This window comes from Remersonia thermophila, chromosome 3 (assembly GCF_042764415.1).
Source record: "Remersonia thermophila strain ATCC 22073 chromosome 3, whole genome shotgun sequence".
Classification (NCBI taxonomy): Eukaryota; Fungi; Ascomycota; class Sordariomycetes; order Sordariales; family Chaetomiaceae; genus Remersonia; species Remersonia thermophila.
Genome location: NC_092219.1, coordinates 1,718,915 through 1,737,878, shown reverse-complemented (window position 1 = coordinate 1,737,878; position 18,964 = coordinate 1,718,915). Strand labels below are relative to the sequence as shown.

Here is an 18,964-nt window from a genome sequence, read left to right as displayed (position 1 = left end):
TGGGGATCCCCGCCTCCGTGCGCTATGTATGGCATGCTTTGGTGCGTGTCTGATGAAACGCAGTTCGCTTTTGACAAAAGCTGTTCTTATGGCTCTATCGGAACCAACTGTACATAAGCAAACAACATCAGGCAAGGTACTCGGTACCTGAGGGTACTTTGTCCACCGAGCACTTTCCGCTTCGCTACCGATTTGGTTACCGTAAAACGCAAACAGAGCAACAGGAGCTGCCACACTGCTTTCGCCAAGACTCGGCCCCTGAAATGTGGAGCCCATGTCAGCCAATTGCCAAGACCAACCTGACTTGGGACCAGGGACCCGCAGCGGTGGGTCTGCTGCATCCAGCGGTGGCACCCGATGAACGCGACGCCGCCTTTCAACTCTTCCTGCCTTGTCAACTTTTTGAAGTCCGAAGTCCTGTCTGTCAATTGCATGGTTCCCGTCCGTCGGCAACTCAGGGCGTGGTCTCAACATCCTTTGGCCCTCTCGACCTCCTGGCCTCCCATTTTCCACCGACAGGACAGATGACCTCGTCTGCTTGAGAACCGACGCTTTGTCAACCCACTCGACGGGACCTCCGTCTCCCAACCACACTTCTTCCACCCGACCGAAACCCGCCCGACCGGCACCAACCTCCCAGGTCCCAGCCCAAGCCAAGGCGACCCGAGGACAAGATGGACCTCCAGGAAGCCCAAGCACACCTCGCCAACCTCCTACGCGTGGCCTCGGACGCCTTCCACAAGGTGCCGGGTTCCGCCGTGCTCGTCCGCTACATCCGCTCCAGCTATCAGAACGATCCGGTGCGGTCCGCCATCGAGCTGGTGCTGTTTATCTTTTTCATACGGTATCTCTTGTCTCCGAGCTACTCGACGAGCAAGGAGAACTATGTCAAGTTGACCGAGGAGGTGAGCGTCGCTCTCTTTCTCTCTGTGCTTTCAGGATTCCATCGGCGGGTTCGCAGGGTTCGTGTTGGGTTGCGGCGGGCTGGCCGTGGAGGGTTGGGTCGAGCGCCGTGGCTGGTGTGGTAGCTGCGGTTTTCTAGGTGGATAGGAAATCCTTTGTGGCTAACAGCAGAGGAACGCAGGAAATCGATGAGCTCGTCGACGAGTGGACACCGGAGCCCCTGGTTGCGGCGCCAACCCCCCAGGAAGAGGCCGAGCTGGAGAAGATTCCCGTGATCGCCGGGTAAGGGATGGAATTTGTCCTTCAGACCGAGGACGACCCGCTGACGCCTTCAGACCTACCGGCCCCAAGTCCAAGCTCGCCAACGGCAAGACCGTCACGAACCTCGCCTCCTACAACTTCTACAACTTCAATGCCAACGAGCAGATCAAGGACAAGGCCATCCAGGCCCTTCGGACCTACGGCGTCGGCCCGTGCGGCCCGCCTCAGTTCTACGGCACCCAGGATGTTCACATGAAGACCGAAGCCGACATCGCCTCGTACCTGGGCACCGAGGGCTGCATCGTCTACGCCCATGCCTTCTCCACCATCTCGAGCGTCATCCCGTCCTTCTGCAAGCGCGGTGACATCATCGTCGCCGATCGCGGCGTCAACTACTCGATCCGCCGTGGCCTTGAGATCTCGCGCAGCTCCGTCAAGTGGTACAATCACAACGACTTTGAGGACCTCGAGCAGGTGATGCGCAAGGTCGTCAAGGAGCAGGCCGGGAAGAAGCTTACTCGCCGCTTCATCGTTACCGAGGCGTTGTTCGAGACGACGGGAGATATCAATGATCTGCCCAAGCTGGTACGTCTGCTGTAGCCCTGCGGAAAAGGGGGGTTTCCCGGCTGCTGACAACAACGACAACAACAACAGATCGAGCTCAAGGAAAAGTACAAGTTCCGCCTCATGCTCGACGAGACGTGGTCCTTCGGTGTTCTCGGACGCACGGGCCGCGGCCTGACCGAGGCCCAGAACGTCGACCCGTCGCAGGTGGATATGATTGTCGGCTCCCTGGCTGGTCCTCTGTGCGCCGGCGGCGGCTTCTGCGCAGGCGCCAAGGAGGTGGTGGAGCACCAGCGCGTCTCGTCTACCGCCTACACCTTCTCTGCCGCTCTTCCCGCCATGCTCGCCGTGACGGCCAGCGAGTGCATCAACCTCCTCCAGTCCAACCCAGAGATCCTGCAGCAGTGCCGCGATAACATCCGCCTCATGCGCGCCCAGCTCGACCCCCGCAGCGACTGGGTCGTGTGCACCAGCGACCCCGAGAACCCCATCATGATCCTGATCATCAAGCCCGACGTCGTGCACGCCCGCCGGCTGACGGTGGAGGACCAGGAGCGTCTGCTGCAGGAATGCGTTGACGAGGCGCTTGCCAACGGCGTGCTTATCACGAAGCTCAAGACGGCGCCCATCGCCAAGCATACCAGCCTGAAGGATGGGAGCTACGTCCCGACCCCCGCGCTCAAGGTCTGCGTCACGTCGGGCCTGTCCAAGAAGGATGTGGAGAAGGCCGGCGTGACCATCAGGCACGCCATTACCAAGGTCATGACACGCAAGACGAACAATAAGCTGGGCGTGCCGACGGCGTGATAGATGAGAGATGGATTTGCACGTATATAGATGGGGTCCAGGTGTGTGTATCTGAGAGGCTGGAGACGAGGATAGGTTCTACGTATAGATACGATATGGCTTTGGCCGGGTATGATTACCTTGCACGTAATATGTAATGCGAGATATGATTTCTTCTAGACCGAGCGTTTGGGTCTGATGGCCGTTAACAAGAGGTGTCCCTGCTCCTCTTCTTTCCGAGGCTGTCGTGATGGGGGCGATTTTAACTTTGGCATCCCAAGCGAGGCGTTTTCACGGGGAGGGCTGGGGGACATCAGCGAGGGGACCAACTTTGATATCAAGACCACACATTTCTTCCAGGTAGCATCATGACATCCTACTCCCCCTTCACCATCTTCACCTCCGTGCCACCAACCGTGCTTCCTCCAATCCCTAACCTCTCCCGAGTCCTACTCCTGTGTCCATCGGTACTACTACTACCACCGCTCTCTACACTTTCGCTGCTGCTATCCACAGCTACCCCTTCAACAACCACTCCCATCTCGATATCTTGGTTTTCGCCATCTCCCAGTCGAGGCCCTCCCAAGTCATCAACACCTCCTGCTCCGCCGTCGCTGCTACAAGGACGCCCCTGGCCGCTATCACCACGGCCGCCGTTGCAACCACAGCCCGGACCACAACCCTCGTCCACATCCGGAGGCAAAAAGGCATTCAAGATGCCCGCCGTGAGCGCCGTGACGGCGAACCCGGTCTCCATGATCAGGGCGATGGCGTCTTCAAAGCCGCGGAGGGATTCGTTGTCGGTGTGGCCAAAGACGCGGTCAAAGTAGTTGGGGACGAGGGTGGCGCCGTACCCCAGGGCGAGGGAGGCGGTGATGATGAAGCGGGTTCGGCGGCTGGACAGGGACGATTGCGGCGGCTTGCGGTGAGGGCAGGACTTGCCGGCGGAGGGCGTGCTCGAGAGAATGGCCATGCCCGAGACGGCGACCGAGGCGAAGAGGAAGGTGGTCATGCCGCCGAGGACCGGGGCAGGGATGGCGACGAGGGCGGCGGCCGTTTTGGTGAAGATGCCGGCTAGGATGAGGAACATGCTGGGTTGGGTGTTAGTTGTTTTTTTTTTTTCTTTTCTTTTTTTTTTTTTTTTTCTCTCAAAAAGAAAAGAAAACGTTGGTGGGAAATAGGGAGGGTAAAAAGTCAAAAAGAAAAAAGAAAAAAAATAGAAAAGCCAAAACATACCAGCAGCAATACCCGGCCGACCGGTTCGCGCACCTCGTCAGCGCGATGACGCCGTTGTTCTGCGCAAAGGTCGTCATGGGCGTGATGGTCGCCAGCGCCGCGAGCACCCCGTTCACGCCGTCCGCCAGCACGCCGCCCTGGATCCGCGTCTCGTACATCTCGCCGCTCACCTCGAGCCGCGACACGTCGCACGTCGCCGTGATGTCCCCGACGGCCTCGCACGCGCAGATGGCGAACACGGCCAGCAGCGGCAGCACCAAGGGCCCGTACAGCGACAGCTTGAACGTGTGCGTCCACACAAACGACACGGCCGGCGCCGCGTCGATGCCGCTCCGGTCAAAGTAGCCGCACGCGGCCGCCACGACGCAGCCGACGAGCAGCCCGACGGCGACGCTCGTCGACTTCATGAGCGGCGAGCCGAACCGCTCGCACAGCACGATGGTCACAAAGACGCAGAACCCGAGGCCGAGGTACTCGGGCGAGCCCCAGGGGAGGGCGTGCGGGGCGGTGACGTCCGGGCAGCGCGCGAACACGGGGTCCGAGGGGGACGCGCCGAAGCAGGCGCCGGAGCCGCCGGCCCAGCTGCGGAAGCCCGTGGCGATGAGGTTGACGCCGATGAGCAGGACGGTGGGGCCGGTGACGATGGGCGGGAGCAGGCGCAGCAGGACGCGGGGCGGCACGAAGGCGAGGCCGATCTCGAAGAGGGCGCAGAGGGCGGCGGTGCCGAGGACGGCGCCGTAGGCGTCCGGGCAGGGGAGCTTGGTCGTGGTGACGGCGCCGTCGACGTCGCTGCGGGCGGTGGCGGTGGGGCAGAAGCCGTTGGCGTACATCTGCGAAAAGGCGCCCTCGGCGACGGGGATGATGGCGAAGGAGATGCCCACGACGGAGACGAGGCCGGTGCCGATGAAGTAGCGCGTGCGGGGGATGCGGAAGCGCGCGATTTGGACGCACGAGAGCAGCCCGGACACGATGAGGGCGGTCGAGACGAGGTATTGGGTCTGCGCCGCGTCGAAGTGGACGGCGTTGGCGAGGAGGATGGGCGGGGTGATGATGCCGGCGAGCATGGCGAGGGCGTGCTGGAAGCCCAGGAAGACGGCGAGGAGGACGGGCACGCGGTCGTTGAGGCCGAAGAACGGGGGCGGGCGGTCCGGCGGCTTCATGAAGGGGAGGTTGGGCCGGAAGAGAAAGGCGTAGTCGTAGGAGCCGATGAGGCCCTCCTTGGTGAGGAAGATGCGCCGCAGCCGACCGAGCCTGGCGGCGAGGCCGCGCCTCCGAGCCGGAGCCGGAGCCGGAGCCGGATCCGGGAGGGTAGGCGACGACATATCGTCCTCGTCCATGACGGCGGTGCGAGGACCACCGGGAGAAGGGATCATAGGCAACACAAGGGGTGGTTGAGCAGAGGCCCTTGGGTTTGGGACGGACGTCCTCGTGTTGCTGTCGCTGGGCTTGTACCAACGGGTTGCTCCTGGGGGGGAGGGGGGGGGGGGGGGGGCGACGCGGACACGTCCACGATATCAGAGGTCACGATGCCATTCCGCGGTTGGGGAGAGAGGTTTTGTGAAGATCTTTACTATCCACCGTATCCCAGCAAGGACCTACCAGGATGCTGTGGCAAACTGCCGCCCCTCCCCCCAGGATGCGGACTCATAAGAAGCCTGCTACATGGGACGGGGGGTCGTGATCAACCCTCCGAGTATAACTCGGCTGTCATGTAACCATAGCTATCTGCCGTCGGTTATCTGGTATCATACAGGACGATTATCCCTGAGGATGACACGCATCAGCAAGCGTGGGAGCCGGTATCGATGGTCCGGGCGGAAGAACCTCGGCTTGGGTGGGTCCGCGGAGCCGTTGGCGTGCGGGCCTCGCGGGACTTCCGTCATCAGCCACACGGCCCCACTCCGGCCCCCAAGGCGGGGCTCAGCCACTGTGGCGGTCCCAGCCATCAGATTTCTGCAGCCAAGGTACAATAGCTCTGGCGCAGCCTGACACCTTGCGAGCGCTGATTGGTTCCGCGGTGTGAGCCCCCCACCTTCCAGCCTCCTTCTCTGCAACCTTGGTCCCATCGCAACCAACATCCGCCGTTGTTGACTGTTTCTCAGTCCTTCGATCCAGGCCATTCACCTCTTCACACCGAGTCAGAAGTCTGTTTTTTTCTTTTTCTTTTCTCGTTTGCGCGCAACTGACTCGGTCGGCCAGCCAGCATCCATCCAGACCTCGCTCTCTCAGGATTGGGACCCGATCCATCAGATCCATCCGTCCCTGACAGCCCCGCTCACATTCTGCGACTGGGACCCATCTGCAACTGGCCAACAACCTGGGACCGGCCTGACATCACCAGGGGAATCGCCTTCGTCTGACCGGGGCAATCCCAGCTCACCGCCTTGTCTCACACGATTGTTGAAGGAAAGAGGATCGAGAATAGGGCATCAGAGGGCATCAATGCTTTCTGTCTGGCCTGTCTACGTGTAAGACGGAAAGCATTGCTCAAGACACACAGACGGTGCACGTCTGCGAAGCGAAGCTCTGACAGAGCCGGGCAAATCCGCGCTGAAGTCGGTGAGGCACATTGCCCTGTCACCGAAGCCTGCGCCTCATCCAACAACACCAACAATAACAACACCAAACACATACACACGCATACACACACTTACACACACTCACACACACCCACACAAACACATACATACACAACACACCTTTACTCACCCCCTCTCGTTTGAAGGCGGGAGCTTCCGACCCGGCTTGCTATCTTTCCCCTCACTGAACCCTTTCTCAAACATCCCGATTCTGCTCGAGGTGCCTTGCAAGGCTCAACACCGCCAAAATGTTGTTCGGCATCTTTTTCGTCTGTTGGCGATTGTTTGAAATCATCACCTTGGTAGGTGTTTCTTCGTCGTTGCCGTATGAAATCCCACGCCATGCTTACACACTCCAGGTCCCGATCGTGGGCATGCTCGGCTACTTTGTCAACATCTTCCTCGAGAGCAACGTCATGGTGCCTTCCCACTACCTGGTGCTCTTCATCGTTTCCGTCCTGGCCCTCGCCTGGGCCCTCGGAACCCTCTTTAGCTACCACCGCTCCAAGGCCCACGCCAATTTCGTCGCCCTCATTGACATGGCCTTCGTCGGCGCCTTCATTGCCGCCGCCTATTACCTGCGCTTCATCACCCGCCACAACTGCACCTCGGTCCGGCGCGGCTCCACGGCCGAGCAGGAGTTCCGGTTCCTGGGGGCCTCGGGCAATATCAGCCTCCCCACGATCGAGATCGACATCAACAAGCCGTGCGCCATGGCCAAGGCCAGCTTCGCCTTTGGCATCATCAACTGCATCGTCTTCTTCTGCACCTCCCTCCTGGCCTGGTGCTACGGCGACCGCGCCGCGAAGGACCGCCGCCGTTATGAGGAGCGCCGTAGCTCCCGCCACCGCAGCCACAGCGGTCACCGGAGCCACAGGAGCTCGCACTCTCACAGCCGGGCCTACGTTTGAGGGGACGTGTGAGAGAAGGCGGGTATGATGCGGTATGGTGGGAAGCGAAAAGAAATGACGCTTTACGACACGACTATCTGCGCTGCTTCTCCTTGTTGGACGAGAACGCGCGGGATACACCCACCTGGATGTGGTATGCATGGAGATGCTGAGAGGTTGAGGCGTTGATCACGAAGGCCGGCCGTATGTCAATGTTTATATCTGGGTTATGATGTCACGATGCAATTTTGCTGGTTTTTGTTCATATTCAGCGTAGAGGTTGGATGTAGACGCAGAGTCTGATCTGTGTGTTGGGGTCACAAAGGTACCTGGGCGGTAGCAATCAAGTATTAATCCGTGGATAGCAAGGGGGGAAAAGCGGGTGGCACTTGTCCTCTCAAACCAACCTCCCATTCATCTCAAACTTGTGACATTTCAAGATCGTGGAACGATCCAACCGTCCACCGTTTCCTTTCTCCATGTGCCGCTCGCGTGCTACGCCGCTCCGAAAACTTGGTCAGGCAGGGCCCGGACAGAGGCCAACGCCAGGCTGATCATCACCGACCCGTTCAGCCCAACTCCTCGGGAGGCGGAGTCCAGAAGGATATTTCTAGCCTTCATGCCCGGCCCAGGCTCTTCACGTTAGAGTGCAAGCCGCAATGCTGGTCACCTCATTCAATTGACCGACTGGCATGGACCGAGACTGCACCGGCTTACAAGCGGACAGTGTTCGGCCAACCTTTCATATCAAATCCCTTCCAGCAGCCAGCAGCGAGCTCGGGAAGAGCCGTGTACAATGGGATTCCTCCTTTCGCGGCCCTCTCGCGACGCCGACAGCGACCTCGACGACGCCGAGAGCGGACGATCCACGTTGTTCTTCTCCAGCCCCCCCTCTCCACGCAAGACTTACCTGGACCGCGGCGGCCAGTTCCCCGCATCCAGCGCGCCCGAGGTAATCTACTACAGCCGCGAAACCCTCGACCGCGCCCTCGAGCGCGCACAACGCGCTCGGCGTCCTCAGGGAGCCGCCTCGCCAGCGAAGAAAACGGCACCAACGTCATGGCCGTCTCCCAGTTCAAAGCCTAGGTGGCCATCCTTTTCCCCCGGGAGCTGCGCCTCCAACGTTGTTGTGACGGAGAAGGCGCTGGAGGCGGACAGAGCACCCTCGCGGCCGTCGTCATGGTGGATGCTGCGCAAGAGCTTGTTTTTTGCGCCGCGCCCACCGCCGCCCACCCCGCTGGTCACGATGACCAGGGCGAGGTCCGGGTCGCCACCGTACGTGGGATATGGATGTTCCAAAGAGGCCACGGCATCAACAACCACGGTATCATCATCGTCGTCGTCGTCGTCGTCGTCATTGTCGTCGCCAGAGTTCCGCTCGGAGGCGAAATCCCCGTCTGGACCCTGGATGTTCCGCCCGAGCCTCTTCTTTGCGCCTCGTCCGGCGCCCCCTACTCCAGCGCTTGCGAGGGGCCGCACCCACGACAATAGCAGGTATACTGTCTTGGTGTCTCCGCCAGAGCCAGCTCCGACGCCACCACCTCCTTACCGTGTCGCTGTTTCTACTCTGCCTGGCGTGGACATTCGTGGAAGCGTGAGCGTGTACGTGGATACCGACGCGATCCCACCCAGCGACCAACGCCCGCGGTCCAGCACAACGTCCTCGTTCCGGCAGGGTTTGGATGTGTCTCAGCGGCCTGTGCCGCCCCCTCCAGCGCAGGTCAGAAACGACAACCGCCAAAGCAGCATCCCTAAGCCTCAGAAGGGCCGGACGAGTTGGGAGGCCCGGGAGAAGACGGATCACGAGAACGGCATGGTTGTGACCGTCATGCTGCAGACCGAGCCACTGCCGCAACTGCAAGAAAAGCCACTCCCACTCCCACTAGTGCGTCGCAAACCCCTACCCGAATCCCGGGTCCACAGTGGACCTCTCAGCAGCAGCAGTTCACCCGTTCCCAGCCGCGCTCCCGGAAAAGGGAGCATCAAAAGGGTGCCCGTCGGTTCCCGCCCTGCCGGTCTCGGTCCCTCTCCATCGAGGCGTTCGGGCCAGGAGAACTCAATGAGCATGGGGACGGGCGGTGAAATGCCAACGAAGACGGTTGACCTGAACAAGCCGCTGCCGTCCCTTCCCCTCGAGGAGCAAGAGGAAGCGCAAGCAAAAGATCAAGAAGACACAGCGGAACAAACCCCGGAGCAGCAGCCGCAGGACCTCACACCAGAGCAAAACCAAGAAACAGAACGGCCTGCGAAGGTGGAGCTGAACCAGGACAAGGAACAAGGGAAGCAAGCCAGCGAGCCTGGGGAGGGAGGGAAGCCGGAGGATGCTCCGGAAGAAGCGAGCGGAGGAAAAGAAGATCAGAAGGAAAAGGCGGACGATGACAAGCCCGAACCGGCGGCCTCGCAGCTGGAATCCCAGCCCCGGCCAGAGCCCCAAGCCCCGACGGAGCCTCAGGTCCAGCTCCAGCTTGCGCCCCGGCCCAGGGAGAAGAACCAAACGCCGGACTCCACCCCGGGCTCAGACGTATCCACTAATACCACCACCAAGGCGCAGCAGGCCGAGGAGGTAGCAGCACGGCCAAGTGAGGACGCAGGCCGACAAGCATCCTCGGACCATACCGGGTCGGCAAAACGCAGCAACAGCACCAGGCGGCTGCCGTCCATCATTGGTCGTCGGACGGAGGAGCGTGAGAGGAAACAGGGGAGGAACGGGGTGCCTGAGGCGGAAGATAACGGCGGCTCAGATGTCTCAGGCGTGGCGGAGAGCCCCCGTCTTGCCAAAGGGTGATGATGTGTTGTAGGTGACGCGTGAGTGGAGAGAGTTCCAACAACAGAGAGTAATACTATTATCGTATGTACATAGGTACCGTACATTGTAGACGTTTTATCAATGCAACATTGACAGAGGTCAAGATTTAGGAATGGGATCCCGATGGCGGGGGAAGCGATGACGAGCAGCGTTTTGATAACAGCGTAAATGAATTATTCATCTCTTAAGAATCACAATTCTTGGACCGTTGTAAACCAGAACCTCTTTTATCTAGGCTTAAGATTAACGTGCTAATAATAGTCAACTGGTCGGAGCCAAGCCCCAGTCGAGCGATGGAATGAGAAATACCACCACCCCAAGGAGCCGGAGACGACCAAGGCATCGGACCCTCGAAAACGCCAAACGCCCAAATCACCGCAACCCAGAACGCCAGAAGAAGAAAAAAAAAAAAAAAAGAACAGAGGACCCCCCGGAACACCGACAACGCCAAAGCCAAACAGAATCACCAATATGATGTCCGAACACGACGAATCGCAGTCGATGTGGAAGGCGCGCAAATCCCTTGTATGCTGCCGAGGACCGACACGTCATGCTAACCACCCCAGGGCCCGAACCTGGAAGCAACAGTTCTTCAGGGATGTATTAATGTAGCTTTCCATGCTCCTGAGCGAAGGAAGAGCTGCCGAACCGTCTCGCAATGTTGAACCGTCCACGCATCACACGCCGAGCTCCAGACACCAGGCGCTAGAAGAGATGGAAAGCGATCGTGAACTTTTCTTTGTTTCGCGTCAGTGCGGCGAAGAAGGGAGCAAGCCGAGAACTTCAGAGCAAGATTTCGTCGTAGGAGCCAACCCGTACAAATAATGTTTTTTTTTCTTTTTTTCATTGCTGATCGTGGGGGGTAACATATCCAGAAGTACATAAAGGTCCGTAAACTTCATAAGAGTCATAACGGTCGCATACCATCATGCGGGTATCAACCAGTGACACGCTTGGAGGATGATGAACCGACAGAGGGCTAGCTGCTGTGTGATCCGTATCCGAAAAAAAAAAAAAAAAAAAGAGCGGGAGGGGGTAAAGCAAATCCATACAAGCAAAAGGAATAATGATACAAGAAAACGAGAAAAGAAAGATGGAGGAGGCCACGCAAACCGAAGCACAATGCCGCAGAATGCGCCTCCGCCCCCAAAAAAAGACCGACAAGAAGGCAAGATATTGAAGACACAGCAAGGTCCAGCATGCCATGGCGGAATGTCCCTGACATGCGTGCTAAAGGAGTGTAAACGAAGCAGAAGAAGAAGCTGATGCAAAGGATCGTCGAGAAAAGGAACGCCACACGGTGGCGAGTAAGGCCTCGATGAAAAAGCATCGAGCGGTGCATGCAGAAGAGAGCGTGAGCAGGCGTCGAGTTGGGCCGGGTATCAAGGAGCGTTGATTTCGTTGAAGGATTGGTTGCTGTCGTAGCACCCCCCTGTGTGGGAACGAGAAGGGCGGCGCGTTGAGCAAAAGCTTTGTGGAATGAGCGAACGGTCGGAGGCTTGACCGAATATGCACCGAGCATGAAGGAGAGTGGACCTCTTGTGTCTTGAAGATTGTCTGTCGATATCGGGGGCAACGAGCGAGCGTCATGACAAATGTCGGAAACGTCCCCCGTATTCGAGCAAGCTGAGCGAGCGTCGAGAAGTGTAAAAAAGGCGAATGTTGGAGGTGGCCGCGAGAACGAACGAGAGGCAACGGCTCAAAGGGCGAACTCGATAAAATGTAAAAGTTGTCGGAAACGAGCGTCCAGAAGAATACGAGAGATGTAAAAGCGGACAGCTTCCTCGGATCCACCGAGGAAAAGAAGGTGTTGGCTAGGGTCGTGCCCAGCCGGTTGGCAGAAACGAATGTGATGCCATCGTGGAAGATTCTCCCATGAGAGCGTTGGGATATATAATCGTTATAATAAGACCGGCCTGCGGGGAACTGAGAGGCCGAGGACGGCAAAAGGAGCGTGGTGCTGATATCGAGCATCGTCAAGTGAGTGTGGATGCTACCGACAAAGTGGTTGTCGGTGCATGATGCTGGCCGAAGAAGAAGGAACGTCGGAATGAAATGATACTACCCATCATAACGAGCGACTCTGGGTAAGATAGAATGAAAAGATCTTCAAGGAATGTATCTCATGTTTCTCATCATCGGAACGAAGGACCGGATGCTGTGGCATGCGCAGCAATGCAAAGGAGCGGACAGGTCCGGGGCCACCCAAGCGGAGACGGCTTGAGCGCGTCGCCCGGACCTGGGAACGAGGGCCATGAGGCTCGGGTCGGAGGTTGAACGAAGGACTTGCCCATGGCGTGTGTGTGTGAGAGAGAGAGAGGAGGAGGACATCACGAAGCGGGATGGTCGGCGGCGTTATAGACTCACCGAGCCGCGAGGCCGGTGTCCCAACCTCCCCTCGCCATCGGCCGGTTCGGCCTGTCAACTTAGTCAGTGCATCACGCCTTTGATCTGTCGAGCGCTGAGACGACGAAGCCAGTAACTACGCCAGGCAGCCTTCATACGAGGCAAGGAGGCTGGTGACCCCCCCTCCCACCCCTCCGGTGAGGCCGCAACTGGAGACGAGCCGCAGGGGCACCGCTGCTGCCGGCGGGACCCCGCAATGGCAGGTCAAGGTGGCAGGCCCCGCGGCCCCACGGGACCCTCTGGTCGGGTACCTACCTGCCTAGAAGAGGGAAGAGGCCCAGGGGCCCGGGTTTGGAATTGGGAAGGCTGAACAAAAAACCTCTGGGTTGACGTCAGTGGATGGTGTGGATGCCGGTGTGGAGAGGTGGCTCTCTGCATCGGCCGGTCCTTTTCTGTGACATGCCTGGGAAAACGTCCGCCTTGGCGCCGGTGGCGTGGTACCGGGCGGCCGTTGACGCGGCCGGGCGAGCCCTCCCAAGCTTCTTTTTTCGATTGGCTGCTCGGTGCAGACCCGGAGGTCCGGGGGGCCCGGGCGGACGGTGTGGGGCGGCCTGGCTGGGCTGGTGCTGAGACGCGCCTGAGATGGAAGGGCATTGGGCCGCCGAGGAGATGGTGGTGGTGCTTTTGGGAGCCCCAGAGGGCTTGCACTACCTACGCAGTACGCTGCCGACCTATGTGCTGTGGTACCTGATGTACGAAGTACGTACGTATGCAGCACATGAAACAAGGAAAAAAGAAGCTTATTTTTTTTTTTTTAAACGGTTTAAAAAAAGAACCAAAGGTCTCTCGATGACGACACTGTTGTTTCAAGATCAACCCTTTACTAAGATCCGCGAGTCCGCTGTTGCCCTCGTTTTTGATGATAGTTCTGCGCCGTGCTGCATCTATGTATAGTACAGCAAGCTTCAAAGGAGGCTTCGTGCATCCGGAACCTCCAGGGGGAGCAGCGATGCTGAGGCGCGGCTCTGAGGCGCGGCTCATGAGTCCCTCTGTGAGCTGCACGACACAACAACAAGGTCCGATGGTGTAGTTGGTTATCACGTCAGTCTAACACACTGAAGGTCTCCAGTTCGAACCTGGATCGGATCATCAAATCGGCAGATTTCTTTTGCTGATGCATTCTTCTCTTTTGCCGGTTTTTTGGTCGCCACCGTTGCATAGTGCCTCGGCTCGGCGACTCCCGTCCCCCCTCTTCCCTGCCCCTCGGTTTTCTGGTACTGATTTTTTTTTCTTCGTCGGACTCCACCTCCCCATTGCCAGTCGGACGGTGGGGTGTGCTGCGTACTCGCTCTGGATGATACTCTGTTTGGGCCCCGCTCTACCATCAAGGCGCGATGGCAGAGCGGTCTAATGCGTGAGACTCGAATCTCCTCTACCTCGAAATCTCATCTCTTCGGAGGCGTCGGTTCAAATCCGACTCGCGTCGACTTTTGCTTCTTTACGCTACACCCCCCCCCCCCTCCACCTCCTAGGAGGAGTTGATTGACTCCTTGTTTTTTTTTTTTTTTTTTTTGCCCCAAGGTCTTGGATTCCTTTTTGTTCCCGCATCACATGATGGATTGGCTTCGCCAGCCATGTTTCACTTTCACCACACGATGTTGCAGGTTTTTTGCTTCGCGTTTGCGCTTCCCGAACCGGAGGAGCCGCTCCGGTACCAAGATCTGGCTTCCGTCGCATCGGGTCCCCTCTCCCACATGTCACGTACGTTAGCGTGCGGTTGGCGCCGACTTGCCGGTTCGTAGAACAAAAACCGCTGGTTTGGGACGGGTCGTTTCTGCCGTGAGGTGGGAAGGTTGACGCAGAAAGGAGGCATAGGAATGAGAAGTTCTCCGTCATGCGCATGTGATTGTGTATATACGCAAATCGAATATTTTCGTCCTTGGTTGCTTTTGGGGTTTCTCTTGTTCCCCTTCTTCAATGCTGGCATCGCTGCGGAGACACCGTAAATGCGTGAATGAGACGGCGACCGGCTGAGGTCAGATGGATAGGATGGCCAGAGCTGTTGCTACCGCTGCCAGGGCGGCGAGGCAATCGAGGAGCGTGGCAGAATGGAGAGCACGGTCACAATGCTCGCAATCACAATGCTCGCGACCTTGGGCGGCCGTTGGCAGAGCGGCAGCGACATTGACGAGGGCAGCGCCGTCAGCAAACGTGGTAGGCGTCGACCATAACCGCCGGAGCTTTTCCCACTCGACAAGCTGGAGGTCGCCGGCCACCCCGCTAGACGTTCGACGGTCTTCCAAGCTATGGGGCAGCGCCCAAGAAGCCGTCGCCGACATCAGGAGCGGCGCCGTGCTGCTCAGCTCGGGATTTGGCCTATGCGGCATTGCGTGTAAGTTGGATGGACGCAGGTCGAGGAGTGACCCATGCTTCCGAAGCTTTGGACTGACCCGTGTTTGCTAAAGCCACCCTCATCTCCGCCTTGCGCGACCGGGGGCCCGAGTCGCTCAGCTCCCTCACCTGCGTGTCCAACAACGCCGGCGCCGAGGGGCGCGGCGGCCTGGCCCTACTGATCGAGAACGGCCAGGTCGATCGGCTCATCATGTCCTACCTGGGCTCGAACAAGACGCTGGAGCGGTACTACCTCACGGGCAAAATCGCCGTCGAGCTCTGCCCTCAGGGCACGCTGGCCGAGCGCGTCCGCGCCGCGGGGAGCGGTATCCCGGCGTTCTTCACACCCACCGGAAGCCGTAGGTTGTCTCTTTCTGGGACGAGAAACAAAAAATAAGAAAAAGTCGGGGTTGGCCTCCCGTTAACAGCTGATGATGCTCCCAGATACGTTGATCCAGGACGGTGCAATCCCCACCCGCTTCGACGCCAACGGCAACGTGGTTGAGTACGCGAAGCCGCGCGAGACGAGGATCTTCAACGGGCGGTCCTACCTGATGGAGACGGCGCTGCACGGCGACGTGGCCATCTTGCGGGCGTGGAAGGTGGACAAGGCCGGGAATTGCGTGTTCCGGTGAGAAGCAACAGAACGAGCTCCTTTGTTTTTTTTTTTTTTTTTTTTTTTCCTTTTTTTTTTGGCTCAGATCAGTTATTTACTCACTTGGCTCGCCATTGACGGGGAACCAGGTACGCTACCAAGTCGTTTGCGCCTCTGATGGCCAAGGCCGCGAAGCTGGCGATCGTCGAAGCCGAGAACATCGTCGAGGTGGGCGAGATCGATCCGAACGACGTCGACCTGCCGGGCATCTTTGTCGATCGCATCGTGCCGGCGACCGAGCCGTCGCAGATTGAGGTTATCAAGACAAGGCCGTCCGGGAAAGACGAGGGGAGGGCATCGTCCAAGGGAGAGGCGCAGATGCGCAGGGACAGGATCGCGAGGCGGGCGGCCAAGGAGCTTCAGCCAGGGTTCTACGTAAACTTGGGAGTTGGTAAGCAAGAGGGGGAAAAAAAGGGGGATAAAACAAAAACTCGAGAGCTGGTGACTGACAAGGCTATGGTAGGCATACCGACCCTCGCGGTTTCATTCCTCCCGCCAGGACAACAGGTCTGGATCCAGTCCGAGAACGGCATCCTCGGCATGGGCGACTACCCATCCCCGGAACAAGTCGATCCGTACGTTCCACCCCTTTTCCCAACCCTCCGGGGCGGATTGTCCAAGTCTTTGCCTTGGTTCTCCGAGGCTGACTTCTCGCTAGCGACATCATCAACGCGGGCAAAGAAACCACCACCCTCGTCCCCGGCGCCGCAACCTTTGACTCGTCGGAGTCGTTCGGCATGATCCGCGGCGGGCACGTCGACGTGTCGATCCTCGGCGCCCTGCAGGTCAGCGCGGCCGGCGACCTGGCCAACTACATGATCCCCGGCAAGGTGTTCAAGGGCATGGGCGGCGCCATGGACCTCGTGTCCAACCCGGACGGCACCAAGATTGTCGTGGCCACGGAGCACGTCGCCCGGGACGGGTCAAGCAAGGTCGTGCAGACGTGCAGCCTGCCGCTGACGGGGGCCCGGGTGGTGAGCACCATCATCACGGACTTGGTGAGTACGCCGGAAGCGACACGCAAGATGGCGGAGCTTGGGCTGACGGGCGGGCGGCAGTGCGTCTTCCAGGTCGACAGGAAGCGAGGGGCGTTGACGCTGACGGAGTTGGCGCCGGGGGTGGACGTGGAGGAGGTCAGGAGCAAGACGGACGCGGCGTTTACGGTGGCCGAGAATCTCGAGTCGATGGAGTGAATGGAGCGAGGGGAGAGAGAGAGAGAAAGAGAGAGAGAAAGAGACATGGGCATGCTTATCAACTTATCTACAACCGTCTATTCCAATAGTATTATCACCCGGTATATACTTGCTCATCGGGATCCCTCCCCCTTCCACTCTATTCCCACCCACCTCCACGGGGAACCCATTCTGCCGTGTAGGCATGCAGGCATTGACCGCGCCCTCGATCACAGCTTCGCCTCCCTCCCCGCGCTCGCCTCGTCCCACCTCCCGAACCCGCCTCCCGCCGTCCCGATCGCCTCCGCCACCGCGTCGACGCTCTTGAGCAGCCACTCGCACCCCTCGTCCGTCGCCAGCCTCTCCACGCCCTCCGCCTCGGCCTCCTCGGCCGCAAACTCGTCGCGGTGCGCGCCCTGCTCCACGCCCTTGCGCAGCCCAAACACGTGCGACACGACCTGCGGGCCGACCCCCGTCTGCGCGCGCAGGCTCGCGACGGCGACGACGCTCGTCAGGGTGCGCCCCACCGTCGCCAGGCCGCGCCGGGCCCCCGCGCCCGGGTCCGGGTCCGGGTCCGCCAGCAGCGGGCCGTAGTGGCTCGTCAGGATGTGCACCGGCAGGTCCGGGTGCGCGTCGGCGAGCTTGGCCTCGAGCTTGGCGTCGAGCGGCGTATAGATGCTGGTCCAGAGCCGCCGCGCCCGCGCGGCGACGTCGGCGGCGTTGCGCGCCGTGACGTGGCGGCTCGGGGCCGTGGCGGCGGAGGCGAACCAGGGCTCGTGGGCCAGGGCGGCGCGGAAGGCGGTGAGGGTGTTGATGGTGCGCGGGATGCCGCTGAAGGAGATGCACTTGAGGGCGATCTCGCGGAGGAGCTCGTAGGCGGCGAGAGGGGTGAGGGCGGGCGAGGCGAGCTGGGAGGCGACGGAGTGAAGGACGAGGAGGGAGGCCGGGGAGTTGAGGGTGACTGTCGCGGCGGCCTAGAGAAAAGAAGAAGAAGAAGAAAGAGGAGGATGTAAGGAAGGGTTGCGATGCGAAGGGGGGGAAGGGAAGAGAAAGAGAGGACTTACGGAGAGGGCTATCCAGGGGCGATGACCGTAGCGGCGCTCGGCGGCCTCGCGGGCGATGCGCGTGTAGACTTGACGCATGTGAGGCGGCGCAGGAACCTGGCCGGGCCTCGCAAACGGCGCATTGATGAGCGCCTTGAGCGAGGGTGAGAGCTTCGACATGGCGGCTTTCGGAGCCCTCGTCTTCTCGAACGGTTGACTCGTTTGGTTTTCCTCGGTTTGAGGGTGAGGGTGAGGGTGAGGGTGAGGGTGAGGATGCGTGATGGAGGCAGACTGGAACTCTGGCTTGGACCTAGGCTCGGATCCACGTTCGTTCTCTTGTGCTGTCGGCATTGGAACGAACGAACGAGCCATGGTCCTGTGAGCGTATGTATGTGTGAGAGATGGAGATGCGCACGGCAACGTTTCAAGCCGCAGCCGCAGCCGCAGTCGCAGTCGCAGCCGCAGTCGCAACCACTCCCTCGACGCAACTCCGTGAGGCGCACACACCCGAAGCCTCGGTGGGAGCTGGAAGCGCACCCCCCCACCCCCTGTTCCATCCTCCCGCCCGGCGCTGTTGGAATGGTGTGCGGAGCTGGGTGGGTAAACATTCCCCGGAGTGGATCCGTTGCCGGGGCCCGGCCTCGGCGTTCAGAACTTGTGCCGAGAACCCCGAACCATGCTACTAGCTGCCGGCCTCAGCATTTTTAACTGGTGTATGGTCGTTTTGGTTCGTCAAATAACTATCGTCAAGAGACCGTCTCATTCATTTCATCACTTCACAGGAAGAAATCCACCAGGTTCTCGAGTCCAGCTTCTCTGTCTCTCTCTCTCTCTCTCTCTCTCTCTCTCTCTCTCTCCCTCTCTCGACGGAGTGGGTGGGACAAAGCTGAGTTGCAGGCCAGTGAAAAAAAGGCGTACGGAGTACTACTGCGTACATCGCTGAAGAAACCCCATGTACATATACGTATACCTATGTGAGACATGTCGCCGACGCCGTAATCACCAAGAAATCACGTCGACATCCCAAGTCGACGCGGAACCATGCCCCAATCCTTACGGGGTATGTATGGATGGTTACCCACCGTCCCATCCCCGGGCACCCTGCCGCTCGTGCTCCCACCTGCGTTTCGTCCTGAACCAAGCATCATATCCACAAACCGCCGGCTCGACATTCACACCAAACGATGCAAGAAGTGCTCTCGCCAACTGCCGCTCCCTGCAGCAGCCCAGCTGACACAAGCATGACAACGCCGAACCAGCCCCCAGGGCAGGCGGTCCACGTCCCACGGACCCGCGCCGCTGGGACCTTGGGACGCCGCGAGGGAGGGGGGT

At 59.6% G+C, this 18,964-nt stretch overlaps 7 protein-coding genes and 2 non-coding genes across 9 annotated transcripts; 6 read left to right on the top strand and 3 right to left on the bottom strand.

Moving 5' to 3' along the window:
• Nucleotides 1-674: 674 nt before the first annotated feature.
• Nucleotides 675-2,535, top strand: VTJ83DRAFT_3305 (uncharacterized protein; the record flags this gene model as incomplete). Its single annotated transcript, XM_071009669.1, has 4 exons — nt 675-905; nt 1,085-1,185; nt 1,239-1,749; nt 1,819-2,535. The coding sequence occupies 4 exons, from the start codon at nt 675-677 to the stop codon at nt 2,533-2,535; spliced, it is 1,560 nt and encodes a 519-aa protein (XP_070867183.1).
• A 495-nt stretch (nt 2,536-3,030) lies between these two features.
• VTJ83DRAFT_3304 (uncharacterized protein) lies at nt 3,031-5,123 on the bottom strand (the record flags this gene model as incomplete). The annotated part of the gene is made up of 3 exons (XM_071009668.1): nt 3,031-3,128; nt 3,190-3,605; nt 3,751-5,123. 3 exons carry the CDS (start codon nt 5,121-5,123, stop codon nt 3,031-3,033), a joined length of 1,887 nt encoding a protein of 628 aa, XP_070867182.1.
• Nucleotides 5,124-6,577: 1,454 nt separating this feature from the next.
• VTJ83DRAFT_3303 (uncharacterized protein) lies at nt 6,578-7,240 on the top strand (the record flags this gene model as incomplete). The annotated part of the gene is made up of 2 exons (XM_071009667.1): nt 6,578-6,631; nt 6,689-7,240. The coding sequence occupies 2 exons, from the start codon at nt 6,578-6,580 to the stop codon at nt 7,238-7,240; spliced, it is 606 nt and encodes a 201-aa protein (XP_070867181.1).
• A 1,165-nt stretch (nt 7,241-8,405) lies between these two features.
• VTJ83DRAFT_3302 (uncharacterized protein) lies at nt 8,406-10,004 on the top strand (the record flags this gene model as incomplete). Its single annotated transcript, XM_071009666.1, has 1 exon — nt 8,406-10,004. The coding sequence occupies one exon, from the start codon at nt 8,406-8,408 to the stop codon at nt 10,002-10,004; it is 1,599 nt and encodes a 532-aa protein (XP_070867180.1).
• Nucleotides 10,005-11,255: 1,251 nt separating this feature from the next.
• On the bottom strand, nt 11,256-11,999 carry VTJ83DRAFT_3301 (uncharacterized protein; the record flags this gene model as incomplete). The annotated part of the gene is made up of 1 exon (XM_071009665.1): nt 11,256-11,999. The coding sequence occupies one exon, from the start codon at nt 11,997-11,999 to the stop codon at nt 11,256-11,258; it is 744 nt and encodes a 247-aa protein (XP_070867179.1).
• A 1,447-nt stretch (nt 12,000-13,446) lies between these two features.
• Nucleotides 13,447-13,520, top strand: VTJ83DRAFT_t76. Its single transcript has one exon. It is a non-coding gene; the product is annotated as a tRNA-Val (tRNA).
• A 239-nt stretch (nt 13,521-13,759) lies between these two features.
• VTJ83DRAFT_t77 lies at nt 13,760-13,857 on the top strand. The gene has a single exon. It is a non-coding gene; the product is annotated as a tRNA-Ser (tRNA).
• Nucleotides 13,858-14,512: 655 nt separating this feature from the next.
• VTJ83DRAFT_3300 (uncharacterized protein) lies at nt 14,513-16,610 on the top strand (the record flags this gene model as incomplete). Its single annotated transcript, XM_071009664.1, has 8 exons — nt 14,513-14,585; nt 14,656-14,763; nt 14,837-15,121; nt 15,207-15,393; nt 15,507-15,808; nt 15,881-15,992; nt 16,076-16,415; nt 16,476-16,610. 8 exons carry the CDS (start codon nt 14,513-14,515, stop codon nt 16,608-16,610), a joined length of 1,542 nt encoding a protein of 513 aa, XP_070867178.1.
• A 209-nt stretch (nt 16,611-16,819) lies between these two features.
• VTJ83DRAFT_3299 (uncharacterized protein) lies at nt 16,820-17,812 on the bottom strand (the record flags this gene model as incomplete). Its single annotated transcript, XM_071009661.1, has 2 exons — nt 16,820-17,563; nt 17,654-17,812. 2 exons carry the CDS (start codon nt 17,810-17,812, stop codon nt 16,820-16,822), a joined length of 903 nt encoding a protein of 300 aa, XP_070867177.1.
• Nucleotides 17,813-18,964: the final 1,152 nt, after the last annotated feature.